The sequence below is a fragment of the Nothoprocta perdicaria genome, unplaced genomic scaffold, assembly GCF_003342845.1.
Source record: "Nothoprocta perdicaria isolate Ctin4 unplaced genomic scaffold, notPer1 scaffold_92, whole genome shotgun sequence".
NCBI classification, from domain to species: Eukaryota; Metazoa; Chordata; class Aves; order Tinamiformes; family Tinamidae; genus Nothoprocta; species Nothoprocta perdicaria.
Genome location: NW_020456221.1, coordinates 2,895,046 through 2,911,354, shown reverse-complemented (window position 1 = coordinate 2,911,354; position 16,309 = coordinate 2,895,046). Strand labels below are relative to the sequence as shown.

Here is a 16,309-nt window from a genome sequence, read left to right as displayed (position 1 = left end):
GATTAAGAAACCATTTCTTAAACGTTGCAGGATAAGATGCATTGAAGATGGCCACGTAGCTGAAGATGAGATACATTTTAGGGATTTATGTCTGATTATGTAACTGAACACCACATCTGCCAGTGCAAGCATTGAAAACAGTGTCATGAATTTGATGGAGTTCATATTTTAATTTATTCTGCAATCTCATTCAAAATATAAATACAATTTTATTCAGCACTAAACATAATCAGTTAAAACCAGTGCTAAGACAGATTAACAATGCATAGGCACAACTTGACTGGTTTCAGGAGAACTACGGTTACTTGGTCAGCAAGATTGAATCCCTTGCGGATCGAATCACTAGCTTAAAGCAATTCAGTGTCTCCAATCTTGGTTATTGCTGATTACTGGAAGAATTATGCACCCTCATAACATCTCAGTCACTTACAGGCATTACAAACCTATCAAGCTTTGGGTCAAAGCTGTGCTGTTCCCAGAGTATCCACCTAAAGCACCGCTCCACCTCCTGGCAGGCTGCGGTAGAGTACACAGAGGTTGCACTTGCAAAACAAGCAGCACAGCTAAAGGCATGACTCTATTATGATGGAAAAAAAGGAAGCTAAACACAAAAATAGTCTCATCTTTAGGTGCCCTTCCCACCCACAAAAAGGAGCTAGATAAAGTGCTGAGGAACAGACTATAATAAAAGATATATTTTTAAAAAATATATTGATGATATAAAAATAAATCTGATGTGTCTATAATGCATGGCCTCTCTCTAGCAAAAACTCGTCTCAGTTACTTTGGGGTGCCAAATTTGGCATGTCCTCATTCAGAAGCTACTTTCAGATGACATTATCCCATACTCTAATGTATCTGAAACATTCTTAAAGTACCGCAGTCACCTTGTGTCCCCCCAACAATGCAAAGTATTGATAAACCTCACAAACTAATGCATACTTGTGAGTATGACAGAAATCTAAGCCAAGTCATTTATTTTGCTCCCCACTACCTCTTAACAACCAAAACAGCAGGCTCCTGCACTTTCTCCCCTCAACTCATTTGCTGTTTGTGCAGCTTTGGCTCACAGACTGAGCACTACCTCAGGATACTCTGATTTGCAAGAGAGAAATTTTTGGTAGAAATTGGAATGAAAGCAATAGCTCTGTTTAAAGGTCTCACATTCTTCACAATCCCTAGCTATATAAAAAGAAAATAAGATTTGATTTCAGACAACTATAACACATATTATGAACTGAACACATTCATTACAATTCTGTGAGCACCAGCTGTGCTTTGCTTCAGCAGCATAACTGACATATTTGGTCACTCATCATTATACTCATAATACAGAACATTTATTTTTAAGACTGTAAAAAGTCACAAAATAAATCCTTAAAACTTGTTAGTACCTTGTCCTAACGTTAGATTTACCTAATGTGAAAATGAAGAATTGCACAGTATTTTCTGTTTGTTAAAAATAAAATAATTTAAAATAACCCCTAATATCTTCCTCCTATAGTATCTACTGAGTTGTTGATTTGAATCGTCAAACTCATTGGCAGGGGTAATAGTGCATGTCTGTTAAAACATACAATAATCAGTGCTTAAGGAACAAAATACTGCAGCGCAACAAAAGAGACCTACTTTGCTTCTGGAAACTTTGCCCTTATTCATAATTTTTTTCCATCCTGAGGCCTATTACTGAGATCATTTCTGTTGATTAAAAGGGAAATCTGCATGAGAAGAAATACTTTTAAACATCATGCATAAACTATGCTGCAAATTATCTTCCACATAAACACATGTTTTTTTCTTCTTGGCCATTTCTCTGAACACTAAATAAGACTAGATTCTTTGAGAAGTTAGATCAGGGCCTTATTTTGGCCATTTGGAACAGAGACTTCTTTAAATTTTTCTGCAGTGCTTATCATGGTACAAACATCCTCCTATAAAAGTGTCTTGTGATCCTTTTGACCTGCATCTCTGGCACAGATTTGTCTCTGCACAAGATTTAAACTATGTTCTTTACAGAGTGTGTGTATATATAAATATACATACATGTATGCATACTGCATAACATACAAACTGCAGAACATACAAACCCAATAAGGAGATAACATTTTCCTGCCTGGAAAGACACAGCCATGAGCTTGATGCCACTGTCTTTAAGCGTCTTAAGCAAAATGCTTTGCTGCTTTATTAGGTGAGGCAAATTGGAAAATCTCTTGATAATATATCATGTTCCACACCTGTTCCCCCTACCTCTCTGCTCAAACAATAAGAATGAAAAGCTTAGCTACTGTAGCCAGCATTTAAAGAGCCAATATTGCAGAGAAAACAATGTTGTCTGACCTTGCCTAAAGAATGTCAGCTCACAAAAGCTGGGCAGATGGACAGGGGAAGGGAGGATATGGGGCTCTCTGAAACAGGTGTAGGAAGAGGGCAAAGCTGCAATTTAAAATAATGTAATCTGAAACTTCCATCTGGTTCGTTCCTACCAATCCTTGGACTGTGGAATAAATATTAGGAACCCTAAGATCCAAATAGCTCCTTAGGCTTTCTGGACATATGAGTAAACCACCAAAGTTAACACAGCTTGCTGTAGTCCTTTAGGAATTAATGTATACAACATGTCTCTGAAACACTAGGGCTCCAAGGTATTTTCACTAACCTATTACGCAGCTAAGCTTATTTCTATTAGCACTGGTGAAACAGAGGGATAATTACACCCTTATCTTGAGCAAATGATGGGTACAAATACTAAGCTCTCCAGACAAGGCTTTAAAGAAAATTAAGCTTCCTAGTAGTACAGATAGAAAGCTTTTGAATCCTTCTGCAACTCACCTATCAGCACCATTAGGTGGCTAATTATCCCGAAAAGTTTGACCCTTCAGCTTCCAAGGGCTCTGAGCAGCTCTGCAGCTTGAGTTTTCAGCCTTCAGTTGTTCATGTTTTAAAAATATTTATTTTGCCTACTGCAAGTTCCAGTTTAGATACATCCTTATACGCTGCACCAGCACATACACACTTGAGGTAGCTGAGCCTGGCTACATGCTCAGGTATGCTGCAAGTCTCTCATGTTTGGGCTACAGTGCTGCCTGTGGAGAAGCAGGCTAGTGAACCTGGCTGCAGTTTCTATAGTGTCATTTTGTCTGTTTGTTTTTTGCTGTTAAGAAAGGCAAAATTTAAATTGGAAAAAACAATTGCATGCAAATTTAAATAAGAATTACTTGGAGGTGTGGAGTACCACAGAGGAACCTCAGAAGGTTTGCTATTTTGATGATTAAGCATGTGATTAAAAGCCCACTGAATATGATGGAAAGACACCTGAGGACTTCCATGAGCTTTTGTTATCTATAAACTGAGACTATTGCATATAACAGCTAATTAAGTTACAGTTGCAACACTGAGGAAATGCCAATAATGAATACTTACTTTTGCTAATATAAGCAAATAGTTTTCCAATGAATAGTATCATTCAAAAATTCAGCTATAACATTTATATGGTAAATCAAAGAAGATTGCTAAATCCAAGATTACAAAGTAATAAACTACATTGTATAGAAATTGCAGATGTGCCTGCACACACCATATAGTTCAAATATCCAAAGTAAAGATAAAAAAAAACAGGTTATAAAATTAAATATTCAATGAGATGCAGCCTGCATGTGAATCTGCACCCACTGAAAATCCTGAGCAGTCTCCAATCTACATTCTGTTGGTTAGAGCTGTCTTCATGTTGCATTTACCAAGCCAAGGTCTGCATCTTGCATTATCCTTCTAGGAATAAAGAGGGCTTATATATAAGACCATAAGAGACTATATTTACAGCGCTGAGCATTATCCTTCTAGGAATAAAGAGGGCTTATATATAAGACCATAAGAGACTATATTTACAGTGCTGAACAGGAAAAGAACATCTTGTGCTGTGAGTTAGGAATGTGTGCAGTCCTGCTAAGTATCAAATCAAAAAGCACTTGGTAAAGTTGTTTGGATCTCCCTACATAAAGCTTCAGGTATCATTCAGGAACAATGTTACTTGTCTCTGAACTGAATAACTAACCTATACTAAGCTGTACAATGCAATTTGATTGCAAGAAACGCATGGACTTCTAGGTCAGTTTGACTATGTTTTCAGAGCCTTTTTGAGGTCAGAGTAGAAATTGGTCAGCGTACTAGCCATGGCAGTGTCAACTGCAGATTGCGGTAGCATCCCTCGCAGGTCAGTCTGAATATAACCTGTCAGAAGACTATGGCTAGGGTGGTCCTTAAGGGGGACGCAGAACCATCCACAAGGGTGATTGAATCCACGGACAAAATTAGGTCTCAATTCTCCGTAGTCTAAGCTTATACCTATTGAAGAAAACAAAGTCATGAATTCATTTAAGACGTACAAAAATAAAGGCATAGTAAATTTTAAAAGCACAAATTTCTGCTTGGGTAGTAGTAGTGATAAATGCATACATTTGGGGTACTTTCATGCAAGCAGGTTGTCTATTCTTCATTCAAACTTCTTCACAAATGAAAAGATCTGTAAAATGTCCAAATAACTCTGAAATACTTCTTGCAAAACATCTTCTGCAGTTTTTGACTGCTTAGGTATAGAAGAAATACAGAACTAAACCTAAACCTAGAAGAGAACCTAAACAGAACTAAACCTGGAGTAGTATCTTACATGTAGCTGTTGCAAAGTAAGAAACAGGCAGAGCTGAGTGGTGCCTTACCACATGATAGAAGCCCATCTTCATAACATGTAGTGTAAGAGAAATCAACAAACTCTCTTGGAGCTACGATGTTCCAGAGTTGGCCTGCAGTGGTGTAGCGCATCACACAGCAGTTCTTGTCAAGTGACACAATAAATAGGACAGGAAAACAAAAACAACTAAGTACAATGAAAGGGAAATTTATGCATAGATTTTTCCACAAAGGTGAGCACCTCCACTGGTAGCCTCTCTCCTTAACTACACAATGTCCAGACATCTCCAGTGAGGTCTGAATGAAGCTGTCATTTTCAAGTCTAAATGCTGGACACTTGTAAAGATTTGCAGTTTGCAACTGAGAGCTGCAGGTGCTGAGAATATCTGGTACCTTTCAACCACACCAACTAGAACTGTAAGTCAAGGACTGGGAGCTAAAAGCCATCTAGCTTTTATGTGTCTTATCTACTACTCAGCAAGTCTGAAAGGACAAGAAATAAACCCCAGAAGGCCACTCTCAGTACTAGCAGCCTCTGTAAAGTGGAAAAAAAAAGACGATGCAAACAAGTCTCCAGAAAGGTATTCTTAACAGACATTTAGTGTTTCTGCAAATATTACTAAATCACAATAAAACGGTTTCTGTAAATAATTAGCAAAAAAAAAAATTTCAATATAATTCTTCCTTAATAGATAAAGTAAAGATGATTAACCACTTTTGAAGCCAGAAGCCCAGAGGTTTTTGAAATTCTGTACTGAATGTCCCCAGCAACCAAACTACAGCTACCAGCTGGCACATAATCAGCTTCAAACCTGCCTTTCTTTTACAATTTCTGTCCCTCAGTATGAACTATTCTGGCTCCCAGAAAAAAGAAAAAACAATAAAAAAAATATTGCATAGTGAAGTCAGCTTTTTGGAAATAGGGAGATGCTGCACTTTCTTAGTTTCTCTAAAGGTATGTATGGGAATTTTTAGGAATTTAAAGTGGAAAACTTACAATTATTTACATTGAGAAACAGAAGAAACTAAGCTATATGAAAAATCTTTGAGACATAAAATACTTCTCTATAGTTCTCCTCCTATGTAATTTTTTTCAGGGGGTGGCAGAGCTCCCAGATCTGAGATAATCATAACCTTCCTAGTTTTCTCTGCATTTTCCTTATTTTCTTTAGTATCCTCATTTCTAGCATTGATGGAAAACTGTCCCTGAAGTTTCAGAACAGAACTGTGAAGACAACCCTCTCCCATCTGAGCTCACCCACAACACGTATACAGAAAAATTACAAGCACCTACAGAAAATATCTAACTCCTTTGGCTAATATTTCTATTTGTCGATACAATTACTTTATTGCACTTTTGAATTTACACAGGCATCTATATAGCTTTTCTTTATGAATCTAAACAAATTTTTACCTCTCCAAATGTTTCTACAATGTCCATTGAAGTCATCAAGCTGTCCCAGTCTAGCCTGTAAGGTCCAGGTCGTATATGATCCACTATTCTGTTGGTAACATCTTCCACCACTCCTTGAGCTTTGTAGCTAGAGAAACATATGTTTACATTTAACAGTGAGAAACTCTTTCCAAGTATCCTATTAGTTTGCAACAGCATGTTTACTGTAATAACTTGCTATTTGAGGTTGTAATCAGCATACAACTCTGTCAGAGAGGTAGTATGGAGGAAGACCTCCTTTTCACTGTAGTCAATGTTATTCAGAGGCACTTTCTGTTTAAGCTGCAACTGTATTTCTCAAACTGCAAATTCTTTCCTTACATGATAATTATCACTTATTCCTAAAACAACTTATTATTTTACTGCTCTCCCACAGGAAGCAAGTGAGTCTTCCAGGGAAAACTGAAAGTAAAAGCAAATAGAAGAGTACAAGGATATGTGGGAAAAACAATTTTCATAAAGTAGCAACAACAGTAGCAAAGTCAAAACAATAAGAAACTAAGTTATGCTTTGGCGTCCTATTAGAATACCATAGAAGATAATATGGTGTAAGTTATTAGACATTTGACTTTTTGCTTATTTGAGTTGCCTGACCCTCAAGGGAAAAGCAGATCAGTTATTATTTTCAAGACATTTCTTACTCATTAAGGTATTGTTATTAATATATATAGCTAATATATAATGAAATTATTCAGAAAATATATTATTTACTCACATAGTTCCCCCACATTCACTCATAGTTACATGGCTGGAGAACAAGCAGTGAAGCCAACCCCACTCAGATGGTTAGAGGTGGAGGACAACACTGACACGCCGGTGGCTTTTAGGCAGGTGTTTGTAAATCTCTCAAAAGATCCTCTGTTTGATCAGGTCTATATGCAATGCTGCAGTTTGCATTTGTAAATAGAAGCCACTGCCCTCTTGCCTATGTTTTAATATACAGCACCTGTTGTTGATGCCAATGTGCACTGACGGACTCAGCAGACTTGGCATTTGGGCTAACAGTTCTTGTAGACTCAACAGTCCTTGTAGTCCCCACAGTACATCAGTCCATGAGATACTTTCAAACACTACCATTTCACAATATTTGTTCCTTCCTAATACTTTCTACTTTCTATTTCACTGTCTAAACGTACAGTTACCTATAGAACTCAATCACAGAAAGTCACAAAGGAAAGGCTTTTATTGGCACACATCTTTCCCACAATTATGGGCTTGATGTCTCAATCTATTGTTGCATGGGTTGTGACAGCACAAGCATTATAAAAGGTGAGCTGTCACTTAGTAATGTCTGGGAGCTACTGAATCTGGGCTTAATTCTGTGGTTTACAGATCATCTCTCAGTTGCCAAATTAAGCTAATGGTAGTTTTGTAGTATATTTACCATTATTTATTCCAGGCAATACGTAAGAATAAAGCACCACAACATAAAACTAAAAATAAGTGGTAAATGCCATTGCACAGCAAAGAGATATATTAGATGATCCAGATAGGTTCTTCACATGCTAAATTCTCTAGAGCACATTTGTGGAACCACAAAATAATTTTCAACAAAATATGTGTCTCGTCTGAAGATAAACTTACAGGTATCCACTGAATTCTTCTGATGGCTTACGCCACACAGTAGCATCTTTCTGAAAAAAAAAAGTAGAAATTAGGGTAGTAACTGTTATTCACAGACAATCCTAAAATGTCCAGAAAGCTGCATTCTTTCTGAAGAACAAAATAATCTCAAAGTGCTTGCTAACGAAATACCTGGGAACTTTGGTATGTTTTTCTTAAGAACAGAAGCATACGTTTTGGGTATCTTCTGATAATCTTCCATTCTTCCAAAAAAAACACTCAAGTGACTTTCTCAGTATCAATTTCTAGAAGCCGCTCCAAAAATAGCACGTGGCAGAATAAGTCAGTTTACCAGGAGTGCAAAGAGCATAATGGCAACACATTATTACACAAAGCCTTCCTTCCAAACAAAAGATGACTGGAAAGTCTCTCTCTGGACACTGCTCAGACAGGAAGACTGTATTTGCATTTCGGTAACATGTGTGGCAGGAAGTGCTGACAGCAGCTGACAAGGAAGCTTAAGTTATCCCTTTCTCCTAGATGCCTGACTAGAAACAGCCTGCAAGCAGCTGTCAATTCATTTGCCACAACAAATAAAGAGATGGTATGGTGCCCTTTTTTTTTCTGACTGTAAAAAGAAACCTTGTTACAAATTTTCTGTATTTAAGTATTACAGAACTGTCCTTCTTTATTTGGATTTTTTTATTTGGAAGGGATTTTCTTTATTTAGTATTATGAATATATAACACTAATGATGAAATACCCCAAAGAACAGTACTGTAAGAACCACATCCTGTGGTTAAGCATATTGAGGAGGAAAGGTAATTTTCCCCTCAGTAAAATCTCCCAAAAGAGTCTTCCTTGCAGATTGTTAAAGCTTTGAATTGCTTTTACATGGCAGAATACCAAAATAAAATGAGCAAGGGAGGAAATGAGGTAGGGAAGAAGTTCAATTGGGAATTTTACAGGAGTAAAATATGGGAATTAAGATGATCTGAACACTAAGATTCAAGTAACTTTCTAAAGGAAAATAATGCTATGATATATCATTTAGGAAAGCAATGTTGAAGTAGATGTTTTGTAAGAGTAAGAGACTTGGGGGCCCTGTTCCTTCCCTTCATGAAATGAAATTTGTTACTGCTGGTAATAATTGAGTTACATTTAGAAAAATTTGACCTGGCCTAACCAACATGCACTCACAGATACAAAGTGTAGGATAATTTGTCTGTAGCAAGCCTCCTTTAGGTCTCTGTGGTATGGCTAAAGAGATCTTTACTAGAAGTATCTGGAGTTATCACTTTACATCGGGCTGTAATTAGTTAGGAGTCTACCTCCCTGTGGTTTAAACCCCAAAAGGAGGATGTCAAGACTTTGAGATAAGGCTTGTGTGGGCATCAGAACCCTCCCATCCAGACCTTGAGAGAAAAAGCCTTTTCTTGACCTGGAACAGTGATAACTGTTGAGGTCTGGTCTATCTTCTGCTTGTCAGGACCTTGAAAGACAAGGATAGGCCCCAAAGAAGAACAAGAAGACCTCAGATACAAGTATAAACATTAGTCTGAAACGCTGCATGAAGGGTGAGAAATTCAGATTGCAAGGCAATGCCCAGGGATTTCTTCTGTGTCCCTCTTTGGAGGCCTCCAGCTTGAGCTGTAATTACTGCACATGTTTCATTATAATTCATTTTTCTATGACCTGACTTCAAATTTCTGCTCAGGGGGAACCCTGGGTCAGACCCTGTCATGGTGACTGGCAAGAGTTAAGCTTCTATAACAAAAGACTCCAAAAACATTGTAACAAAATGACAAAGATACAAATTTACTATACTAGCAAATACTTTAGAGGCACCTGGGAAGTTTATTTGGATGGAGATGGACTCACATGGAGAGTGATGGAGAAGGACTCACAACTGTCAAGCCTTTAAGAGGAAGAATATGACAAGCTGCTTGGGTAAGAGCTTGGGACAGCAGTGGCTGTCTTCCGCTCTTATGGAAAGAAATGGGGCCACTGTTATGCTGGTGAAGCTTGAAGGTAACAGACACATATGAAGAGATGTGAAACAAAGAGCCAAGAGTGATCTCACACTTTAAGAACAGGAGCAGGGTGAGTTCAGGTATTACAACAAATGAGATTCAAGAGGTTGTCAGACTCTATTTGACGGCTATGACTGGACAGCTAGAAAGTACGGGACTGCATCTCGGAACACTGCTAGCACTAACAGCATTTCAGATTTTGCTTCATAGAAAGCCCACAACCTTATATAGGTAAGATTCCCCTGAGGGCCACTTCCCTGAAAACTTGCATGAAGAATGGCTGAGTACATCTGCAAAGAGAGGAAAACTCGCTGTTATCTAGGACAGCTATACTGTCCCAGAGCGATTGCTTCACACAGCCTCACACCTGAGAGTCCCGTAAGCATGTGCCAAATGTTTGACATTAGTGGTACTCAGCACAGCATTTCCCCCTCGGGGATCTCCCACTTCCTTGACACACTGTGCCACGCGCTGGAAACTCCGGCCAGGTCACTTACAGTTCTCTTGGCAACTCGCCATTCGCTGTCTCCAATGTTGTGGTACTGAATCAGAGTGTTCTGCAGCTTGGTAGCCAGGGGTGCTGAATCTGGCAGGAGATCCATCTTCTCTTCCCCTCTCCTGTGTTAATAACAGATAGATAAATAAATAGATAAATGTGAAATCAGGGCAGGCGTTAAATAACAGCATTACTCATTTAAACTCGCTGACATCCACTCCCTCTGAGCAGCGAGGGCGGAAATTACCAGGCTTGCAACAGACTCCCTCAGATCGACGCTCGCAGACGGACACTCGGGGCGGGGTGAAGGCGGGAGGAGGGGAGGAGACGCGGACCAACGTCCCAACGGCCGCCCCAACGTCCGCCCCAACGGCCGCCCCAACGGCCGCGGAGGCCCCCGGCCCCGCTCTCACCTGCGGCCGCTACCCTCGCCCGCCGGCAGAGCTATCCCAATGGCCGATGCCGGCAGCCAATGAGAACGCAGCCGGTGTCCCGCACAGCCAATGAGAACGCAGCCGTCTTCCGGTGCAGCCAATGAGGGCGCAGCCGCTCTCCGGGGTTGCGACGCAGCCGCCTCGGCAAAGAGCGGGATCCGGCAGGGGGCGCCGCGGGGGGCGTGGCCCGGGTGCTAATCCCCGCCCACGCCCGTGGCCTCCTCGTATCACGCGAACTTTCGACCGCTCCACGGCGTGTCGTCAGTGGCGGCAGGCAGGAGGCTGCCTTCCGATTCGCTGCCGCGAGGCAGCCGCGCCGCATGATTGGGTGCAGGCAGTGGAGTGATGGGCGAGGGGCGGGCTAGAGAGCGTGGCGGTTGGCGCGCGGGCGGGGGCGCACGGCGCAGCCCCGGGGGGGGGCGGGGACGTGACGGTTGCCGCGCGGGCGGGGCGCGCACGGCGCAGCCCCGGGGGGGGGCGGGGACGTGACGGTTGCCGCGCGGGCGGGGCGCGCACGGCGCAGCCCCGGGGGCGGGGGGCTGCCCCGAAAGCGCCGCGTGCCCAGGCAGCGCCGTGGGGCCTCGTTTATATATTTATTTCGTTTATATTATATATTTATATGATATTAATTACAGTTTGCTCGGTGTTGTGGATGCGGTGACCTTGGTGCCTTTCAGTTGAGGCGCCGTGCAGGCTCCCCGCGCCCGCCTTGGCTGCTCGTATGGAGCCTGTCCGGGTTCACATAACTGGCGTTCACCATCCTAGTTCAGCTGTGGGGGGCACGGGTGGTGGAGGCCACGAGCACCCCCCAGGCCAGCCCTGACCTTGTCAGGGCAGCAGAAACGGTAAAGGAAACAGCACATGCGGAGGGTGTCGGGCCGGTCTGCGCAGCCGGCTGCAGCGAGGAGAGCAGTGGCGCGCCATTGGTGGTGGCAAGCAGCGCTTCCCTGTGGCTCAGCGCGCTTCAGGGAAAGGCTGGGCTTCTCTTTCTCCCTGTGGAGCAGCTCTGGGGCTCCGCGTTCCTGCACCACGAGGCAGGGCGCGAGGGCAGCCCGGGACTGGAGCGAGCTGCAGGGCGACGGTGACCGGCTGCCGCCCGTCTCCTCGCTGCCTCCCCTCTTCCGCACACCGCAGCCAGCAGAGAGAGGCGCCTTTGGTGACACCCTAAGAGGAAGCCCTAGCTCCTCTTGGGAGGCAGTGAGAAAAGAGACAAGAAGAACAGTAAAAAAGCACCTCTGAAAAGTATGGGTACACCAGCTTCTGTGGTTTTAAGTTGTTTATCTTCACACAGAATCACAGGATGGCGGAGGTTGGAAGGGACCTCTAGAGATCATCTAGTCCAACCCCTGCTCCAGTAGGGACACCCGGAGCATGGGGCACAGGGGGGCATCCAGGTGGGTTTGGAAGATCTCCGGAGAATCTTGTGTTAGCTTCCAAAATGAATGGTTTAGTTGTCTGTAGTGTTCTCAGTACACTGCACTACACTAGGCTTTTGGAGCTTTCGCTCTGCCCTGTTCTTCAGCTCCCCTTGGTGGGGTGCTCTCTGTGGGGCACGGCCTGTGTAAACCAGGCCTAGCAGGAGCTCTCACACAGAGCCGGCGCAGTTCACATCCCTCAGGCACTTTTCCTTAGATGAACATTGGAGAAAGGCCCTGCTAGGATAGCTGAGGTGAAATGTCTTAAGTGCAATCCTTGAAATCTTAACTATGGAATCAAAATAGTCGTTCTGAGAGTAAATTTTAGGGACATTACTAATGGCCTTACATTCCTCTTGGCAAGAGTTTGTTGGTCGGAGAGCTCGGGCCATTCTCCTTGTCCTGCAGCATTCTTTAAAGCCCTGTGTCTTCTGGTCTTTGGAAATTGCTTTCTTTCCTTAATAGTGTCTCTTACTTAGTTTAACCTTCCAAGGTAAGTTTGCTTTTTTGTTTGTTTGCCTCATTGGTTTCGGGTGTGGGAAGGAGGGGCTTTTTTTGAAGTGCCTTTTTTGAGGCAATCCACATGACAGCACCTTCATACATATCTCCTGGGCTATGTTTCTTCCTTAGGTACAGCAGGAGCAACAGGGGCTGGTGGACGAGCTTGTGTGGGGAAAACCCTGATGCTGCCCTTTTCCCGCTGAGGAAATGCGTGCACTGGCACAGCTGGCGCTTCCCAACCACTGTCAGGTCACGGCAGACCTCGTCGCCCCAAAGGAACGTGGTGTTGCTGGAGAAGGATATCCATTCCTGTTGCCCAACATCTTGCACAGGGAAATGCTGATGACCTAAATGGTGAGCAGGGTCTCTGGACACTGTTAAAAGCCCCAAATACCTCTGCCATTCAGCATAAAAATAACTGCAACCAATCTTATTTTATATGTATTATTTAATGTACATATATAAATAAACACATATTTAGTATGTTGGGTAAGCTATGTATTATATATACATATATGTGTATATATATGCATGTACATTTGTATAAACATATATAGAGTGTATATACATGCATATAGATTATATTGTGTGTGTGTTTATATATAGTAGTTTACCAAACATAATCTACATATATACATATATGTGTATATATACACACATACATACAGAAGTTTACCAAGTATAGTGGACCAAATTCTGCTATTCTATTATGTTTTAGCAAAGGGTATTGAATTATTTGCATTTAGTAGAGTTTTTTGTTTACTTGTATTCCTACATGACATGTAGAAGGTGCGGAAGTATTTTGCAGGATCAAAGTCAAGTATCAGAAAATAGAGAAAAAACAGCCTGTTATTGCTTCATTAAGCTGATCCTGACCAGTGTATTTGTCTTGAGTTTGAATGCCACCAGCCAAATGGTGCTCTTTTACAGACAGAAAACCAACCAACTGCCCTTAATAATGCACTTAATAGGCTCAAACTTACATACAGTTTGAACCTGTGTACACAGAGAATTCAAAGAAAGGTATTCAGTAAGTCTTTTCCAGTTAAACAGGCACTGTAAAACACACTTCATCCTCCTGGGGCTGGCTGCTCCTTGCTTGTTGAGTTAGAGTGAAATGCACAGTGATATAGTATATACCTTTAGAATTAAAATTAGTAGAACTCCTTAAAATTAAAATCCAAGATATGGCAATAGAAAAGCAGTGGAAAAGCCAATTCAAGGTCAGGCTTTATATAATCTGATAAATAGCTATGGGTAACTCAAAGGCTCCTTTCTTCCCCGTCTAATGCACTGTTTCTTTGAGAGCTTTCTGTTTCATACTGTAAGACTTCCACAATCAGAGGTGTCAGAGAATTCACATGCAGCAGCCTGGAAATCCGGTGGTGCCTGACATGCTTTATGCTTTTGGGCCTCTACATTCCTTCTGCCCGATAACTTGACAAAAGCTGGTTCTGCGGCTTTTTGAGAAGGAAGATGAAACTGAAAGACTAGATGTATATGCTTAACATTTGCGGGGCGGGGGGAGGACAGGCAGGATCTTCATACTGAATTATTAATCTATTTTCTGGTAAATAGACTGCAGTATATCAGTGCAGGATGATTACCAATGTGTCTTTTTTCAGTTGTTGTGCACCTGTGAAAGCTAGCTGCATTTCTTATATCAATGATTGCTGCAGCACTATTCAATTTCAGATATCAGTAATGAATGTTACTTTTCTCTGGTTAGTGTTTCTGTGGAATGCTAATTTAAAGAGTACTTTTATTGATTCATTGATCTGTTCCTAGACCAGTGCTCAATCGGGTGGTCATAAACATCATATTTTTCCATTAATCTCTTCTGCCTGCTCGGTTTTTCTGACCTGGTTATTGTGCTCCGTGTCACTAGGACATTAGTCTCAAACCTACAGATAACAAATACCTACTTGTGCAAATGGTTTCCAAATGGTTTCCTTAATTTCAAGGAGGGTACTTATTAATGTGATGAAGTATAAGCCTTGCTTTTTTTTTTTTTTTTTTTTAAAGGAGAATGTTAGAGATAATCATAAAAGATCAAAAGCATTCCACATATGTTAGGGAAGGGCAGGAGGGGCCTTTGCATAAACACCAAGGGTCGCTGAAAGATTCAGGCTATCGAGACTATAACCTTGGATCTCCCACAAAACACACAGACTTTATAATCGTTTAAAACTGTTCTTTTTTTAAGGTATATCCAACAATATTTTTTTTCTCTTGGAATTGACTTCTAAGATATTTCTTTGCTAACCACTTGATTTTTATTCTGTGGCAGGAAAATAAAATATCAGTATTCAGGTTTGTAACTAAGCTGCAAGCACAAGAACAGCTGAAAGTTGAGCTGCCGGAAGAGGCTGCTTTGGAAAATCAAAGTCTTGAACTATCTTAGGGTATTCTGCATTTGCACAGCTGCACTCATATCTAGGTAGAAGCAAGGTTTTGAAACCCACTGCCAGCTTACCCAAAATGATCCTGCCCACAAAATTTCTCTCTAAATAATAAGCCTGTTGAAGTGTTTTGCCCTTAGCTACTCCTGTTGTTTCCACAGTCAGACTAGCATAGCATTTCATCTGGCCAGAAAACTACTGGAGAACTCCAATTTGTCTTGGAACATCAGCCAGCAAAATCTTGGCTCTTAAGTGTTTATTTCTTGCTGACAACATGAGCAAATATTATTCACCACTAGCTGTCAAATGATCCACTAAATCCAACCAACTGTAAGTCCCTGTTGAAGGCCCTCTCTAATCCAGGATGAAAGAAAATGGTTGTGGGTATTTTTTGTTGTTGTTGCATTTTTTCTTTCCAGAGAAATGTGTCACAAGTAAGATGTAAACAAAGAATATTTTTTTTTCCTGTCCTTCAGGCAGCTCAGTAGGTGGAGCTGGGCTAAATAGACAGTTAGCTAGTGATTCTTGTGATATTGCTTTAAAATAAGCCTTAACAACAGACAAACACACACACATACACACAGAGTCTTTAGAAAACCTCCACTATTCCTCATGTCTGACTTTTAAACAGTTCCTGGTTTTTGTTTGTTTGTCTATATTCAAGTAAATGTTTATTTTGTTCTGGTTGGCCCACATGTAACTGCAAAAGTGGTGCTAGGATTTCATGTTTATGAAAATAACATGTTATTTTTTTTGCCTAAAAGCACTGAATAAGCTTATATTAAATCTCAACCATTGCTTATAAATGCAAAATAAGTTTGAAAAGTTTGAAAGACTAAGGCTGGTTTCTGAACAGTCACACATGTTCAGAACTGTGGCTTTCCTGGTGGGCAGAAGCAAAAAGCTCATGTGTTTCCCTGGCATTTACTTGCTAGCACTTGGCTCTGCCTCAGTGAGTGAGCCATCGTGGAACTCAGCTCACTTCTCACATAATCACTTTAGAACTATTTATATAAGAAATATGAATGAAGTAAGGTAATAACTGCCTGACTGAGCCTCGAGTCCAAGGGAACAGTCTCTGCAAGGCAGGACGGTGTGTGATCAGTCCCGTGGTGAGATCTGGACTGTCCAACTCAACTTCTTTGTACGGGATCAAGTCATCTGAGGATCTTACTGGATCCTAAGGTCCACACAGCGGTAAGCCGCATTGCTGTAAAGGGGTGGCGGTGTTTGGTTTGGAGCACAAGTTAGGCTCAATAGTATTAAAAGAGCAATGTCATCACAAACCAGCCTTTGTACCTGTTTTTTTTTTTTTTTTTTTTTTTTTTTTAA

The 16,309-nt window shown here is 41.4% G+C and overlaps 1 protein-coding gene across 2 annotated transcripts; it reads right to left on the bottom strand.

Moving 5' to 3' along the window:
- Positions 1–268: 268 nt before the first annotated feature.
- STARD4 (StAR related lipid transfer domain containing 4) lies at positions 269–10,680 on the bottom strand. Of its 2 annotated transcripts, none has more exons than XM_026052847.1 (6): positions 10,639–10,680; positions 10,227–10,347; positions 7,718–7,767; positions 6,095–6,221; positions 4,710–4,824; positions 269–4,338 (listed from the first exon to the last, which is right to left on the bottom strand). In XM_026052847.1, exons 2-6 carry the CDS (start codon positions 10,329–10,331, stop codon positions 4,112–4,114), a joined length of 624 nt encoding a protein of 207 aa, XP_025908632.1. In that variant the 5' UTR covers positions 10,332–10,347; positions 10,639–10,680; the 3' UTR covers positions 269–4,111. The 2 variants fall into 2 exon arrangements, with proteins under 2 accessions (XP_025908632.1, XP_025908631.1); XM_026052846.1 differs by lacking the exon at positions 10,639–10,680 and adding an exon at positions 10,473–10,521.
- Positions 10,681–16,309: the final 5,629 nt, after the last annotated feature.

Excerpts from the sequence above, each read along its gene's own strand:
- STARD4 (XM_026052847.1), bottom strand. The coding sequence starts at position 10,331 with ATGGATCTCCTGCCAGATTCAGCACCCCTGGCTACCAAGCTGCAGAAC. Across the intron at positions 6,222-7,717 it reads GAAGAATTCAGTGGATACCT|CTACAAAGCTCAAGGAGTGG; the intron begins GTAAGTTTATCT and ends ATGTTTCTCTAG. Across the intron at positions 4,339-4,709 it reads AGATGGGCTTCTATCATGTG|GTATAAGCTTAGACTACGGA; the intron begins GTAAGGCACCAC and ends TTTCTTCAATAG.